At 46.6% G+C, this 13,431-nt stretch overlaps 1 protein-coding gene across 2 annotated transcripts in view; it reads left to right on the forward strand.

Moving 5' to 3' along the window:
• The window catches only part of VPS33B (VPS33B late endosome and lysosome associated), a 58,281-nt gene extending 46,502 nt beyond the window's left edge, over nt 1–11,779 (forward strand). For both annotated transcript variants that reach the window (XM_075273323.1, XM_075273324.1), the window contains one exon: nt 9,273–11,779. In XM_075273323.1, coding sequence (XP_075129424.1) covers nt 9,273–9,352 — 80 coding nt within the window. In that variant the 3' untranslated portion in view covers nt 9,353–11,779. The remainder of the gene's footprint in view (nt 1–9,272) is intronic.
• Nucleotides 11,780–13,431: the final 1,652 nt, after the last annotated feature.

Below are 13,431 nucleotides of genomic sequence, written 5' to 3' on the forward strand. Positions count from 1 at the left end.
GCTCCCTCCACCATGAATTGGTCCAAACTGGGGTTTTTAGAGGCTCCCTCCACCATGAATTGGTCCAAACTGGGCTGTTTAGCGGCTCCCTCCACCATTAATTGGTCCAAACTGGGCTGGTTAGAGGCTCCCTCCACCATGAATTTGCCCAAACTGGGCTGGTTAGAGGCTCCCTCCACCATGAATTTGCCCAAACTGGGCTGGTTAGAGGCTCCCTCCACCATGAATTGGTCCAAACTGGGTTTTTTAGAGGCTCCCTCCACCATGAATTTGCCCAAACTGGGCTGTTTAGAGGCTCCCTCCACCATGAATTGGTCCAAACTGGGCTGTTTAGAGGCTCCCTCCACCATTAATTGGTCCAAACTGGGCTGGTTAGAGGCTCCCTCCACCATGAATTTCCCAAAACTTGGCTGTTTAGAGGCTCCCTCCACCATTAATTGGTCCAAACTGGGCTGGTTAGAGGCTCCCTCCACCATGAATTTGCCCAAACTGGGCTGTTTAGAGGCTCCCTCCACCATGAATTGGTCCAAACTGGGTTTTTTAGAGGCTCCCTCCACCATGAATTGGTCCAAACTGGGCTGTTTAGAGGCTCCCTCCACCATGAATTTGCCCAAACTGGGCTGTTTAGCGGCTCCCTCCACCATTAATTGGTCCAAACTGGGCTGTTTAGAGGCTCCCTCGACCATGAATTTGCCCAAACTGGGCTATTTAGAGGCTCCCTCCACCATGAATTTGCCCAAACTGGGCTGGTTAGAGGCTCCCTCCACCATGAATTGGTCCAAACTGGGGTTTTTAGAGGCTCCCTCCACCATGAATTGGTCCAAACTTGGCTGTTTAGAGGCTCCCTCCACCATGAATTGGTCCAAACTGGGGTGGTTAGAGGCTCCCTCCACCATTAATTGGTCCAAACTGGGCTGGTTAGAGGCTCCCTCCACCATTAATTGGTCCAAACTGGGCTGGTTAGAGGCTCCCTCCACCATGAATTGGTCCAAACTGGGGTTTTTAGAGGCTCCCTCCACCATGAATTGGTCCAAACTTGGCTGTTTAGAGGCTCCCTCCACCATTAATTGGTCCAAACTGGGCTGGTTAGAGGCTCCCTCCACCATGAATTGGTCCAAACTGGGTTTTTTAGAGGCTCCCTCCACCATGAATTGGTCCAAACTGGGGTTTTTAGAGGCTCCCTCCACCATGAATTGGTCCAAACTGGGCTGTTTAGCGGCTCCCTCCACCATTAATTGGTCCAAACTGGGCTGGTTAGAGGCTCCCTCCACCATGAATTTGCCCAAACTGGGCTGTTTAGAGGCTCCCTCCACCATTAATTGGTCCAAACTGGGCTGGTTAGAGGCTCCCTCCACCATGAATTGGTCCAAACTGGGTTTTTTAGAGGCTCCCTCCACCATGAATTGGTCCAAACTGGGCTGTTTAGAGGCTCCCTCCACCATGAATTTGCCCAAACTGGGCTGTTTAGCGGCTCCCTCCACCATTAATTGGTCCAAACTGGGCTGTTTAGAGGCTCCCTCGACCATGAATTTGCCCAAACTGGGCTATTTAGAGGCTCCCTCCACCATGAATTTGCCCAAACTGGGCTGGTTAGAGGCTCCCTCCACCATGAATTGGTCCAAACTGGGGTTTTTAGAGGCTCCCTCCACCATGAATTGGTCCAAACTTGGCTGTTTAGAGGCTCCCTCCACCATGAATTGGTCCAAACTGGGGTGGTTAGAGGCTCCCTCCACCATTAATTGGTCCAAACTGGGCTGGTTAGAGGCTCCCTCCACCATTAATTGGTCCAAACTGGGCTGGTTAGAGGCTCCCTCCACCATGAATTGGTCCAAACTGGGGTTTTTAGAGGCTCCCTCCACCATGAATTGGTCCAAACTTGGCTGTTTAGAGGCTCCCTCCACCATTAATTGGTCCAAACTGGGCTGGTTAGAGGCTCCCTCCACCATGAATTGGTCCAAACTGGGTTTTTTAGAGGCTCCCTCCACCATGAATTGGTCCAAACTGGGGTTTTTAGAGGCTCCCTCCACCATGAATTGGTCCAAACTGGGCTGTTTAGCGGCTCCCTCCACCATTAATTGGTCCAAACTGGGCTGGTTAGAGGCTCCCTCCACCATGAATTTGCCCAAACTGGGCTGTTTAGAGGCTCCCTCCACCATTAATTGGTCCAAACTGGGCTGGTTAGAGGCTCCCTCCACCATGAATTGGTCCAAACTGGGTTTTTTAGAGGCTCCCTCCACCATGAATTGGTCCAAACTGGGCTGTTTAGAGGCTCCCTCCACCATGAATTGGTCCAAACTGGGCTGGTTAGAGGCTCCCTCCACCATGAATTTCCCAAAACTTGGCTGTTTAGAGGCTCCCTCCACCATTAATTGGTCCAAACTGGGCTGGTTAGAGGCTCCCTCCACCATGAATTTGCCCAAACTGGGCTGTTTAGAGGCTCCCTCCACCATGAATTGGTCCAAACTGGGTTTTTTAGAGGCTCCCTCCACCATGAATTGGTCCAAACTGGGTTTTTTAGAGGCTCCCTCCACCATGAATTTGCCCAAACTGGGCTGTTTAGCGGCTCCCTCCACCATTAATTGGTCCAAACTGGGCTGGTTAGAGGCTCCCTCCACCATGAATTTGCCCAAACTGGGCTGTTTAGAGGCTCCCTCCACCATGAATTTGCCCAAACTGGGCTGGTTAGAGGCTCCCTCCACCATGAATTGGTCCAAACTGGGGTTTTTAGAGGCTCCCTCCACCATGAATTGGTCCAAACTTGGCTGTTTAGAGGCTCCCTCCACCATGAATTGGTCCAAACTGGGGTGGTTAGAGGCTCCCTCCACCATTAATTGGTCCAAACTGGGCTGGTTAGAGGCTCCCTCCACCATTAATTGGTCCAAACTGGGCTGGTTAGAGGCTCCCTCCACCATGAATTGGTCCAAACTGGGTTTTTTAGAGGCTCCCTCCACCATGAATTTGCCCAAACTGGGCTGTTTAGAGGCTCCCTCCACCATGAATTGGTCCAAACTGGGCTGGTTAGAGGCTCCCTCCACCATGAATTTCCCAAAACTTGGCTGTTTAGAGGCTCCCTCCACCATTAATTGGTCCAAACTGGGCTGGTTAGAGGCTCCCTCCACCATGAATTTGCCCAAACTGGGCTGTTTAGAGGCTCCCTCCACCATGAATTTGCCCAAACTGGGCTGTTTAGAGGCTCCCTCCACCATGAATTGGTCCAAACTGGGTTTTTTAGAGGCTCCCTCCACCATGAATTGGTCCAAACTGGGCTGTTTAGAGGCTCCCTCCACCATGAATTGGCCCAAACTGGGCTGTTTAGCGGCTCCCTCCACCATTAATTGGTCCAAACTGGGCTGGTTAGAGGCTCCCTCCACCATGAATTTGCCCAAACTGGGCTGTTTAGAGGCTCCCTCCACCATGAATTTGCCCAAACTGGGCTGGTTAGAGGCTCCCTCCACCATGAATTGGTCCAAACTGGGGTTTTTAGAGGCTCCCTCCACCATGAATTGGTCCAAACTTGGCTGTTTAGAGGCTCCCTCCACCATGAATTGGTCCAAACTGGGGTGGTTAGAGGCTCCCTCCACCATTAATTGGTCCAAACTGGGCTGGTTAGAGGCTCCCTCCACCATTAATTGGTCCAAACTGGGCTGGTTAGAGGCTCCTTCCAGCATGAATTGGTCCAAACTGGGGTTTTTAGAGGCTCCCTCCACCATGAATTGGTCCAAACTTGGCTGTTTAGAGGCTCCCTCCACCATTAATTGGTCCAAACTGGGCTGGTTAGAGGCTCCCTCCACCATGAATTGGTCCAAACTGGGTTTTTTAGAGGCTCCCTCCACCATGAATTGGTCCAAACTGGGGTTTTTAGAGGCTCCCTCCACCATGAATTGGTCCAAACTGGGCTGTTTAGCGGCTCCCTCCACCATTAATTGGTCCAAACTGGGCTGGTTAGAGGCTCCCTCCACCATGAATTTGCCCAAACTGGGCTGTTTAGAGGCTCCCTCCACCATGAATTTGCCCAAACTGGGCTGGTTAGAGGCTCCCTCCACCATGAATTGGTCCAAACTGGGGTTTTTAGAGGCTCCCTCCACCATGAATTGGTCCAAACTTGGCTGTTTAGAGGCTCCCTCCACCATTAATTGGTCCAAACTGGGCTGGTTAGAGGCTCCCTCCACCATGAATTGGTCCAAACTGGGTTTTTTAGAGGCTCCCTCCACCATGAATTTGCCCAAACTGGGCTGTTTAGAGGCTCCCTCCACCATGAATTGGTCCAAACTGGGCTGGTTAGAGGCTCCCTCCACCATGAATTTCCCAAAACTTGGCTGTTTAGAGGCTCCCTCCACCATTAATTGGTCCAAACTGGGCTGGTTAGAGGCTCCCTCCACCATGAATTTGCCCAAACTGGGCTGTTTAGAGGCTCCCTCCACCATGAATTGGTCCAAACTGGGTTTTTTAGAGGCTCCCTCCACCATGAATTGGTCCAAACTGGGCTGTTTAGAGGCTCCCTCCACCATGAATTTGCCCAAACTGGGCTGTTTAGCGGCTCCCTCCACCATTAATTGGTCCAAACTGGGCTGGTTAGAGGCTCCCTCCACCATGAATTTGCCCAAACTGGGCTGTTTAGAGGCTCCCTCCACCATGAATTTGCCCAAACTGGGCTGGTTAGAGGCTCCCTCCACCATGAATTGGTCCAAACTTGGGTTTTTAGAGGCTCCCTCCACCATGAATTGGTCCAAACTTGGCTGTTTAGAGGCTCCCTCCACCATGAATTGGTCCAAACTGGGGTGGTTAGAGGCTCCCTCCACCATTAATTGGTCCAAACTGGGCTGGTTAGAGGCTCCCTCCACCATTAATTGGTCCAAACTGGGCTGGTTAGAGGCTCCCTCCACCATGAATTGGTCCAAACTGGGGTTTTTAGAGGCTCCCTCCACCATGAATTGGTCCAAACTTGGCTGTTTAGAGGCTCCCTCCACCATGAATTGGTCCAAACTGGGGTGGTTAGAGGCTCCCTCCACCATTAATTGGTCCAAACTGGGCTGGTTAGAGGCTCCCTCCACCATTAATTGGTCCAAACTGGGCTGGTTAGAGGCTCCCTCCACCATGAATTGGTCCAAACTGGGGTTTTTAGAGGCTCCCTCCACCATGAATTGGTCCAAACTTGGCTGTTTAGAGGCTCCCTCCACCATTAATTGGTTCAAACTGGGCTGGTTAGAGGCTCCCTCCACCATGAATTGGTCCAAACTGGGTTTTTTAGAGGCTCCCTCCACCATGAATTGGTCCAAACTGGGGTTTTTAGAGGCTCCCTCCACCATGAATTGGTCCAAACTGGGCTGTTTAGCGGCTCCCTCCACCATTAATTGGTCCAAACTGGGCTGGTTAGAGGCTCCCTCCACCATGAATTTGCCCAAACTGGGCTGTTTAGAGGCTCCCTCCACCATGAATTTGCCCAAACTGGGCTGGTTAGAGGCTCCCTCCACCATGAATTGGTCCAAACTGGGGTTTTTAGAGGCTCCCTCCACCATGAATTGGTCCAAACTTGGCTGTTTAGAGGCTCCCTCCACCATTAATTGGTCCAAACTGGGCTGGTTAGAGGCTCCCTCCACCATGAATTGGTCCAAACTGGGTTTTTTAGAGGCTCCCTCCACCATGAATTTGCCCAAACTGGGCTGTTTAGAGGCTCCCTCCACCATGAATTGGTCCAAACTGGGCTGGTTAGAGGCTCCCTCCACCATGAATTTCCCAAAACTTGGCTGTTTAGAGGCTCCCTCCACCATTAATTGGTCCAAACTGGGCTGGTTAGAGGCTCCCTCCACCATGAATTTGCCCAAACTGGGCTGTTTAGAGGCTCCCTCCACCATGAATTGGTCCAAACTGGGTTTTTTAGAGGCTCCCTCCACCATGAATTGGTCCAAACTGGGCTGTTTAGAGGCTCCCTCCACCATGAATTTGCCCAAACTGGGCTGTTTAGCGGCTCCCTCCACCATTAATTGGTCCAAACTGGGCTGGTTAGAGGCTCCCTCCACCATGAATTTGCCCAAACTGGGCTGTTTAGAGGCTCCCTCCACCATGAATTTGCCCAAACTGGGCTGGTTAGAGGCTCCCTCCACCATGAATTGGTCCAAACTGGGGTTTTTAGAGGCTCCCTCCACCATGAATTGGTCCAAACTTGGCTGTTTAGAGGCTCCCTCCACCATGAATTGGTCCAAACTGGGGTGGTTAGAGGCTCCCTCCACCATTAATTGGTCCAAACTGGGCTGGTTAGAGGCTCCCTCCACCATTAATTGGTCCAAACTGGGCTGGTTAGAGGCTCCCTCCACCATGAATTGGTCCAAACTGGGGTTTTTAGAGGCTCCCTCCACCGTGAATTGGTCCAAACTTGGCTGTTTAGAGGCTCCCTCCACCATTAATTGGTCCAAACTGGGCTGGTTAGAGGCTCCCTCCACCATGAATTGGTCCAAACTGGGTTTTTTAGAGGCTCCCTCCACCATGAATTTGCCCAAACTGGGCTGTTTAGAGGCTCCCTCCACCATGAATTGGTCCAAACTGGGCTGGTTAGAGGCTCCCTCCACCATGAATTTCCCAAAACTTGGCTGTTTAGAGGCTCCCTCCACCATTAATTGGTCCAAACTGGGCTGGTTAGAGGCTCCCTCCACCATGAATTTGCCCAAACTGGGCTGTTTAGAGGCTCCCTCCACCATGAATTTGCCCAAACTGGGCTGTTTAGAGGCTCCCTCCACCATGAATTGGTCCAAACTGGGTTTTTTAGAGGCTCCCTCCACCATGAATTGGTCCAAACTGGGCTGTTTAGAGGCTCCCTCCACCATGAATCTGCCCAAACTGGGCTGTTTAGCGGCTCCCTCCACCATTAATTGGTCCAAACTGGGCTGGTTAGAGGCTCCCTCCACCATGAATTTGCCCAAACTGGGCTGTTTAGAGGCTCCCTCCACCATGAATTTGCCCAAACTGGGCTGGTTAGAGGCTCCCTCCACCATGAATTGGTCCAAACTGGGGTTTTTAGAGGCTCCCTCCACCATGAATTGGTCCAAACTTGGCTGTTTAGAGGCTCCCTCCACCATGAATTGGTCCAAACTGGGGTGGTTAGAGGCTCCCTCCACCATTAATTGGTCCAAACTGGGCTGGTTAGAGGCTCCCTCCACCATTAATTGGTCCAAACTGGGCTGGTTAGAGGCTCCCTCCACCATTAATTGGTCCAAACTGGGCTGGTTAGAGGCTCCCTCCACCATTAATTGGTCCAAACTGGGCTGGTTAGAGGCTCCCTCAACCATGAATTTGCCCAAACTGGGCTGGTTAGAGGCTCCCTCCACCATGAATTGGTCCAAACTGGGTTTTTTAGAGGCTCCCTCCACCATGAATTTGCCCAAACTGGGCTGGTTAGAGGCTCCCTCCACCATGAATTTGCTCAAACTGGGCTGGTTAGAGGCTCCCTCCACCATGAATTGGTCCAAACTGGGTTTTTTAGAGGCTCCCTCCACCATGAATTTGCCCAAACTGGGCTGGTTAGAGGCTCCCTCCACCATGAATTGGTCCAAACTGGGGTTTTTAGAGGCTCCCTCCACCATGAATTTGCCCAAACTGGGGTGTTTAGAGGCTCCCTCCACCATGAATTTGCCCAAACTCTGCTGGTTAGAGGCTCAATCCACCCTGATTTTCAAAACAAATGTTGGTGCCAACCTCAACTTACTACAAGGGCCAAATTCACTGCTGGTGACAAGCTCTCCTCACTGCAAGTGCCAAATACACATGTTTCAAGGTGTTTTCCTACTGTCAGAGAGGTGGTATTGAGTGTGTAAAGTGTGTAGTTGTTAGGCTGTGATGTTGGGGTAATAGAGGGTCTTTGGTGTGTTAGATGCCCCCAGACATGCTTCCCCTGCTGTCCCAGTGTCATTCCAGAGGTGTTGGCATCATTTCCTGGGGTGTCATAGTGGACTTGGTGACCCTCCAGACACGGATTTGGGTTTCCCCCTTAACGAGTATCTGTTCCCCATAGACTATAATGGGGTTCGAAACCCATTCGAACACACGAACATTGAGCGGCTGTTCGAATCGAATTTCGAACCTCGAACATTTTAGTGTTCGCTCATCTCTAGTATTTATTGAATAAAATGGTCAAGAAACAGGAGAACATAGGAGAGGATAACATTATTCAGGTACAACCTGGCATAAAATATTTTGTGGACTATTTTTCATGCACTTTTTTCGGCCTAAAACAGAAAAGGATTACAGAAGATTGGAAATTATAATATAAAGGTTCTCCTTTCTGCTGGACCCCACTTGTGGCTTTGGCTCAAAAAACTGCATCAAAACACACTGGGACTGATTTACCATCTGGGCCGCACCTAGAGAGTGGCCAAAAATGCCCCCCACCTTTACATGTTTTAGCTCCTGAACCCGTTTGCCACTTTTTTGGACATCGGGTGGGAATTTAGGCATCAGATTTTATATAGAAAACTGTTGTGCATTATACCACAGATCTTAAATTTGAGTCGAAGCGCACCTATATGAGAAAGAATTATTAAGAAGCCAGAGCCTCTTAGTAATTCTGGTGCATCTTATGTTTGTTAGGGAATTATTAAAACTGGCGTGAAAAATATTCCATCCTTAATATATTTCCCCCACTGTATGTGAGCTTACCCTTATATTGTAATAGAAAATTAGGTTATCATTGAATTACATGATCAATCCTCAGTAATAATACTATACTGGAATCAAGTATTAGGTATTTCTTGCTGATGAAAATCTGTTGCAGCATCTGAAATTCTGCAATTTCCGTTCGGATTTATTGAATACAAGTTTCTGTAACAAATCTGCTGTGTATGAATATATTATTATACCTTCAGGGAAATTTCCTAGAACCTCCTCGCTTGTACTACCTACCATATTGATGTTTATTGTGATGCTTGTAAACCGATTCAGTGTAAATCTAATGCAAGTCAGCATTACAATCTGCAAACTACACTGTATTTTGCAATTAAGAACAGGAAAATATTCCATGTGTGAATCTCCCCTTACATGACACCTATAGTGGGCAGTACAAGTCAAGCAATAAGAGGAATATTATGTCCCTGCAGACCTTTGCTTAAAGGGAATTGCATATTCTTTCCATTCTCACATTAACTTCAAAGAGATAAATGTAATTGAGAAAACGGCATGTAACAAGTCAGTATTTAGTGGTTGCATCATACACTACAGTTTTCAGTAGGAAACTATACTAGGAATATGTTCTGGACCTGTTTCATATAAAGATTTTTTATTTTTAGGTTACAGGTTTGTCTTTCTAACTACAGCAATTACAAATGGGGCACGGATACTGGAATCAATGACTGAGACCAAATCATGAGCCACAATGACTAGACTCCCCCCATGGTGTCAACGGTCAGCCACTGGGACTTATTTTATGAAGTAAAAGCTTTGACCCCACAGGAACTTTATTCTCGTCTAAAATGAGGTTTTCGGTTCACATGACCTAGTGTATGGAAAATGATTGTTCATCCAGGAAATGGCTGAAGGTATAATGGAAAATGCTACTTTGGTGATTTTTGTGGGGAACATGGGGTAAGGTTGGATTTCAACATGCTTGATCCTTTTGTGGTCACTAATTCCTCATTCCCTTATTTAGGGTACATGTATGTATATGGGGAAGTCGGGGGAGACAGCTATGTATGTACAGCCTTAAACTAGCACAGAGATGACTGATCCTGGTGTTATGTGATCACACGAGGAAATTCATCTGTCAGCTTACAGAAATGGCCAACAAATTCTAATTTTCATTAGACAATTCGCTCTTGCTAGTCTGCAGTAATTCCTGTAAATATACCATTGTATAAAGATCTATGTGTTCTGTACTGACCAATGTTTGTTCTCATGTGCCATTCGGCTACTCAGGTAAATACATGAAATCACAGTATACATAAACATTGATCCTGGAACTTCTGGATCTTTTAAAGACATTTTAATGAAATTTTCCAGTTGCCAAAAAGTCAGATGAGCAGTACCAGCATTGACATTGCCAGTCGAAACACATCTTCGTTGTGCATCAGGGCCAAGCTTGGTTTATGTTTTTGTCTGGGGTTTTTTTTTTGTTGTTCTTATTTTGTCCTTTACCTGACTAGAAAAAAACAAAAATTAGAAAAAAAAAGTGCTTAGCATATTATGAAAGTACTATTATAATACATACCTTATTGATCACTCCCCTTCCTGGTCAGTCACCTTTCAGTCTCTGTATATCGGCCTTAAGCCAAAAAATCCCAACATAGTTGTGTGACCACTGCAGCCAATAACATATTCATACTAGGACTCCATTACTGGTGGCTGAAGTATACAGAGACCTGCAGGGGGTTGAGAAGTGTTGGAACAGGAGCAGGGAGGGATTGGTAAGGCGAATATTTCTATATTGGTTCTTTTATAGCATTTTAAGCGTTTTTTTAAAAAAAAAACTTTACGTGACTGGACTACCTGCTTAAACTAAGTGTAATATATATGGGGCAAAAAAGTGATCATGTTGCACAGAAGGTTATGAAGATAACAAAATAAAGAATGCCAAATGGGTGGACATCAACTGTCTAAACTTTACATCTAGTAAACCATTTACTCTGATATATCCAAGCCTACTTACTGAGGTTGCCAGCCATCTTCAGGTTCACAGGCTGCCCATTAAGATTAGGGGTTTTTCAACAATGTCAGTTATTCCTTTTATGTGTGTATGTTTTTTGAAGCCTGAGTAGTCTATGCCAATAAGGCCTTGTTCACTTATTTGTTTCAATTCCGTTTCTTGCATAATCCATTGTCTCCCATGTTAAAAAGAAAAACTGGTGGAGATTTATGAAAATGTCTTAAAGTGATTTTCCAGGATATACATATTGATGACCTATCCTCAGGATAAGTTACTAATGCCAGACAGTTGTGTTTTTGACCCCTAGCACCTCCACTGACCAGCTGTTCTTAGCAACTGATACACAGAGAATGGAGCAGGAAGCAGACAGCGGTGTGCTCTCTGTAGTGGGTACTGAAGATCCGCTGGAATTCATTAGAATATGATGTAATCCGCAGTGACTTGGTCTAGCCACTACACCAAGAGCAGAGCTGTCTGCTTCCTGCTCCATTTTCTGTATGACAGTAGCTGAGAATAGCTGATCAGTGGGAGTAGTCGGCAACAGATCTGATATTGATGACCAATCTTTAGGATACATCAGAAATATTTTTAACCCACAAAATTTCTTCCAAGAAAATTGACTGTTGCTCATGGCAACCTGACATCTCAAAGGCTTCATTTTTTATTTTTTTGTACTACAGTGTTCTTGAAAATAATTTTCATTTGATTGTCTAAGGCCACCATTTTTGGTTGCTGTGTTTTCCAGTCCCAACAAAGTGAATGAATTCACATTTAATATCATCCAGACATTGCAAAAAAACATTGTGGAAAATGCATTGGTGTGTGCTTTTGTTTTTTTGAAAATGTAACTGTGAAAGTACTGCTTTTTTTCCTCATAGAAGGCTCTAGGGAAAAATACAGCGGCTAAGTAGCGGAAAATGGCAAAATGCAATGATTTTTGTATTGCATTTTCTTTCTCAGCATTTTTCCGTGGAGTTTCTGCAATGTGTTCCAATTTTCATAAATCTTTACCAGTGACTCTGCTAACGGCTATACTTGTTAAAGGGATCCTATCATTAAAACTAAATTTTTTGTCCCTAAGGCATAGAATTAGCCTTAAGAAAGGCTATTCGTCTCCTACCTTTAGCTGTCTTCCCCGCGCCGACGTTCCATAGAAATCCCAATTTTCGTCGGTATGCAAACGAGTTCTCTCACAGCACTGGGGGCGGGCCCAAGTGCTTAAACAGCACTGGGGGCGTCCCCAATGCTGCGAGAGAACTCTCTCCAGCGACGACTCCATCTTCTTCAGGAATGTTCTCTTCACGTGTCTTCTTTCGGCACAGGCTTCAAACTTCTAGGCCTCGGGCAGCCAACTGCGCATGCCCACTGGCCACAAGAAAATGGCCGCTTACAATACTGCGTAAGTGGCCATTTTCTTTTGACCGGTGGGCATGCGTAGTCGGCTTTGCCCTAGGCCCAAGGCCTAGAAGTTTGAAGCCACTGCCGGAAGAAGACACAAAGAGAGTCCGTTCCTGAAGAACATGGGGGCGGCGTTGGAGAGTGCATACCGTCGAAAACCGGGATTTCTACCGAACAGCGGCTCAGAAAAGACATCTAAAGGTAGGAGAAGAGTAGCTTTTCTTAAGGCTAATCCTACGTGTTAGTCACAAAAAATTGAGTTTTAATGATAGGATCCCTTTAATGTAGCTGAAAAGGAAGGTATGGCAATACATTAAATGCTGTCTGCACGGATGCCAAATGCAACTGTTGTAAGTTGCTAAAAAAAAATAGAAAACACAACACTGTTAAGAAATGGCATAATACACGGTGTGTGCTATAGTTTTATCATATAGAGCAAAGAATACATCTGATGCTGAGATTGTATATCCATTCAATGAGTTTATAGGTATGGACAGATGCAGAAGTGATATGTAAAGACAACTTGCGCTATTGCCGGTGTAACTGCTGCTTATAATGGGTGTGTTTACAGTTCCCATATATGAATCCCTGTGATGGTTGGTATGTATATATGTGACTTACAAGGGCTGCATAAAAATGCAAATATTAAATACTTCGGATATTGTGTATATCGGGGACATTGCCATGAATGATGCCTATTTTTGGATTGTGTAATAGGTATAAGACCAAATTTTTGAATGTTTTCTATATAAGTGCTTAAGTGCCAGTTTGCCGTTTTTAAGGCTGAGGCTCCAAGCAACAAGCCACAGCCAAAAAATGCTCGTACTTGGTCAAATACCACGCGGTAAACGCAGTAAAAATTAAATTCCCCTCACACCTTCCCTGGTGCTTTTTTTTTTTTTACACCAGTAACTATGCAGGGGAGGTGGGACAGGAGCTAGGACAACGTAGGCATTTTAAAAAAAAAAAGGAAACAGTAGAGATGAGCGAGTAGTGAAATATTCGAAAATTCTAAATTCGATTCGAATAGACCTCAATATTCGACTATTCGATCGAATACCTACTTGATCAAATACTACTCGCTCATCTCTAGTGCCTATCTGTTTTTAAAATTCCCATACAAGTGAATGAAAAGAGCCAGTATTAGGCTGTATTCACACAGAGTAACGCCAGGCGTTTTTTGTGTGTTTTTTGCACATAGCGCCGCGTATACGCCGCGTTAACGCCGGGCAACGCCACCGCTAAATAGCGCGGCGTAAACGCGGTGCTACGCGGCGTAAACGCGGCGCTATGTGCAAAAAAACACACAAAAAACGCCTGGCGTTACTCTGTGTGAATACAGCCTAAGGGTGAATTCACACTGAGTAAACGCTAGCTTATTCTGAACGTAAAACACGTTCAGAATAAGC

Source organism: Leptodactylus fuscus, chromosome 5 (assembly GCF_031893055.1).
Source record: "Leptodactylus fuscus isolate aLepFus1 chromosome 5, aLepFus1.hap2, whole genome shotgun sequence".
Classification (NCBI taxonomy): Eukaryota; Metazoa; Chordata; class Amphibia; order Anura; family Leptodactylidae; genus Leptodactylus; species Leptodactylus fuscus.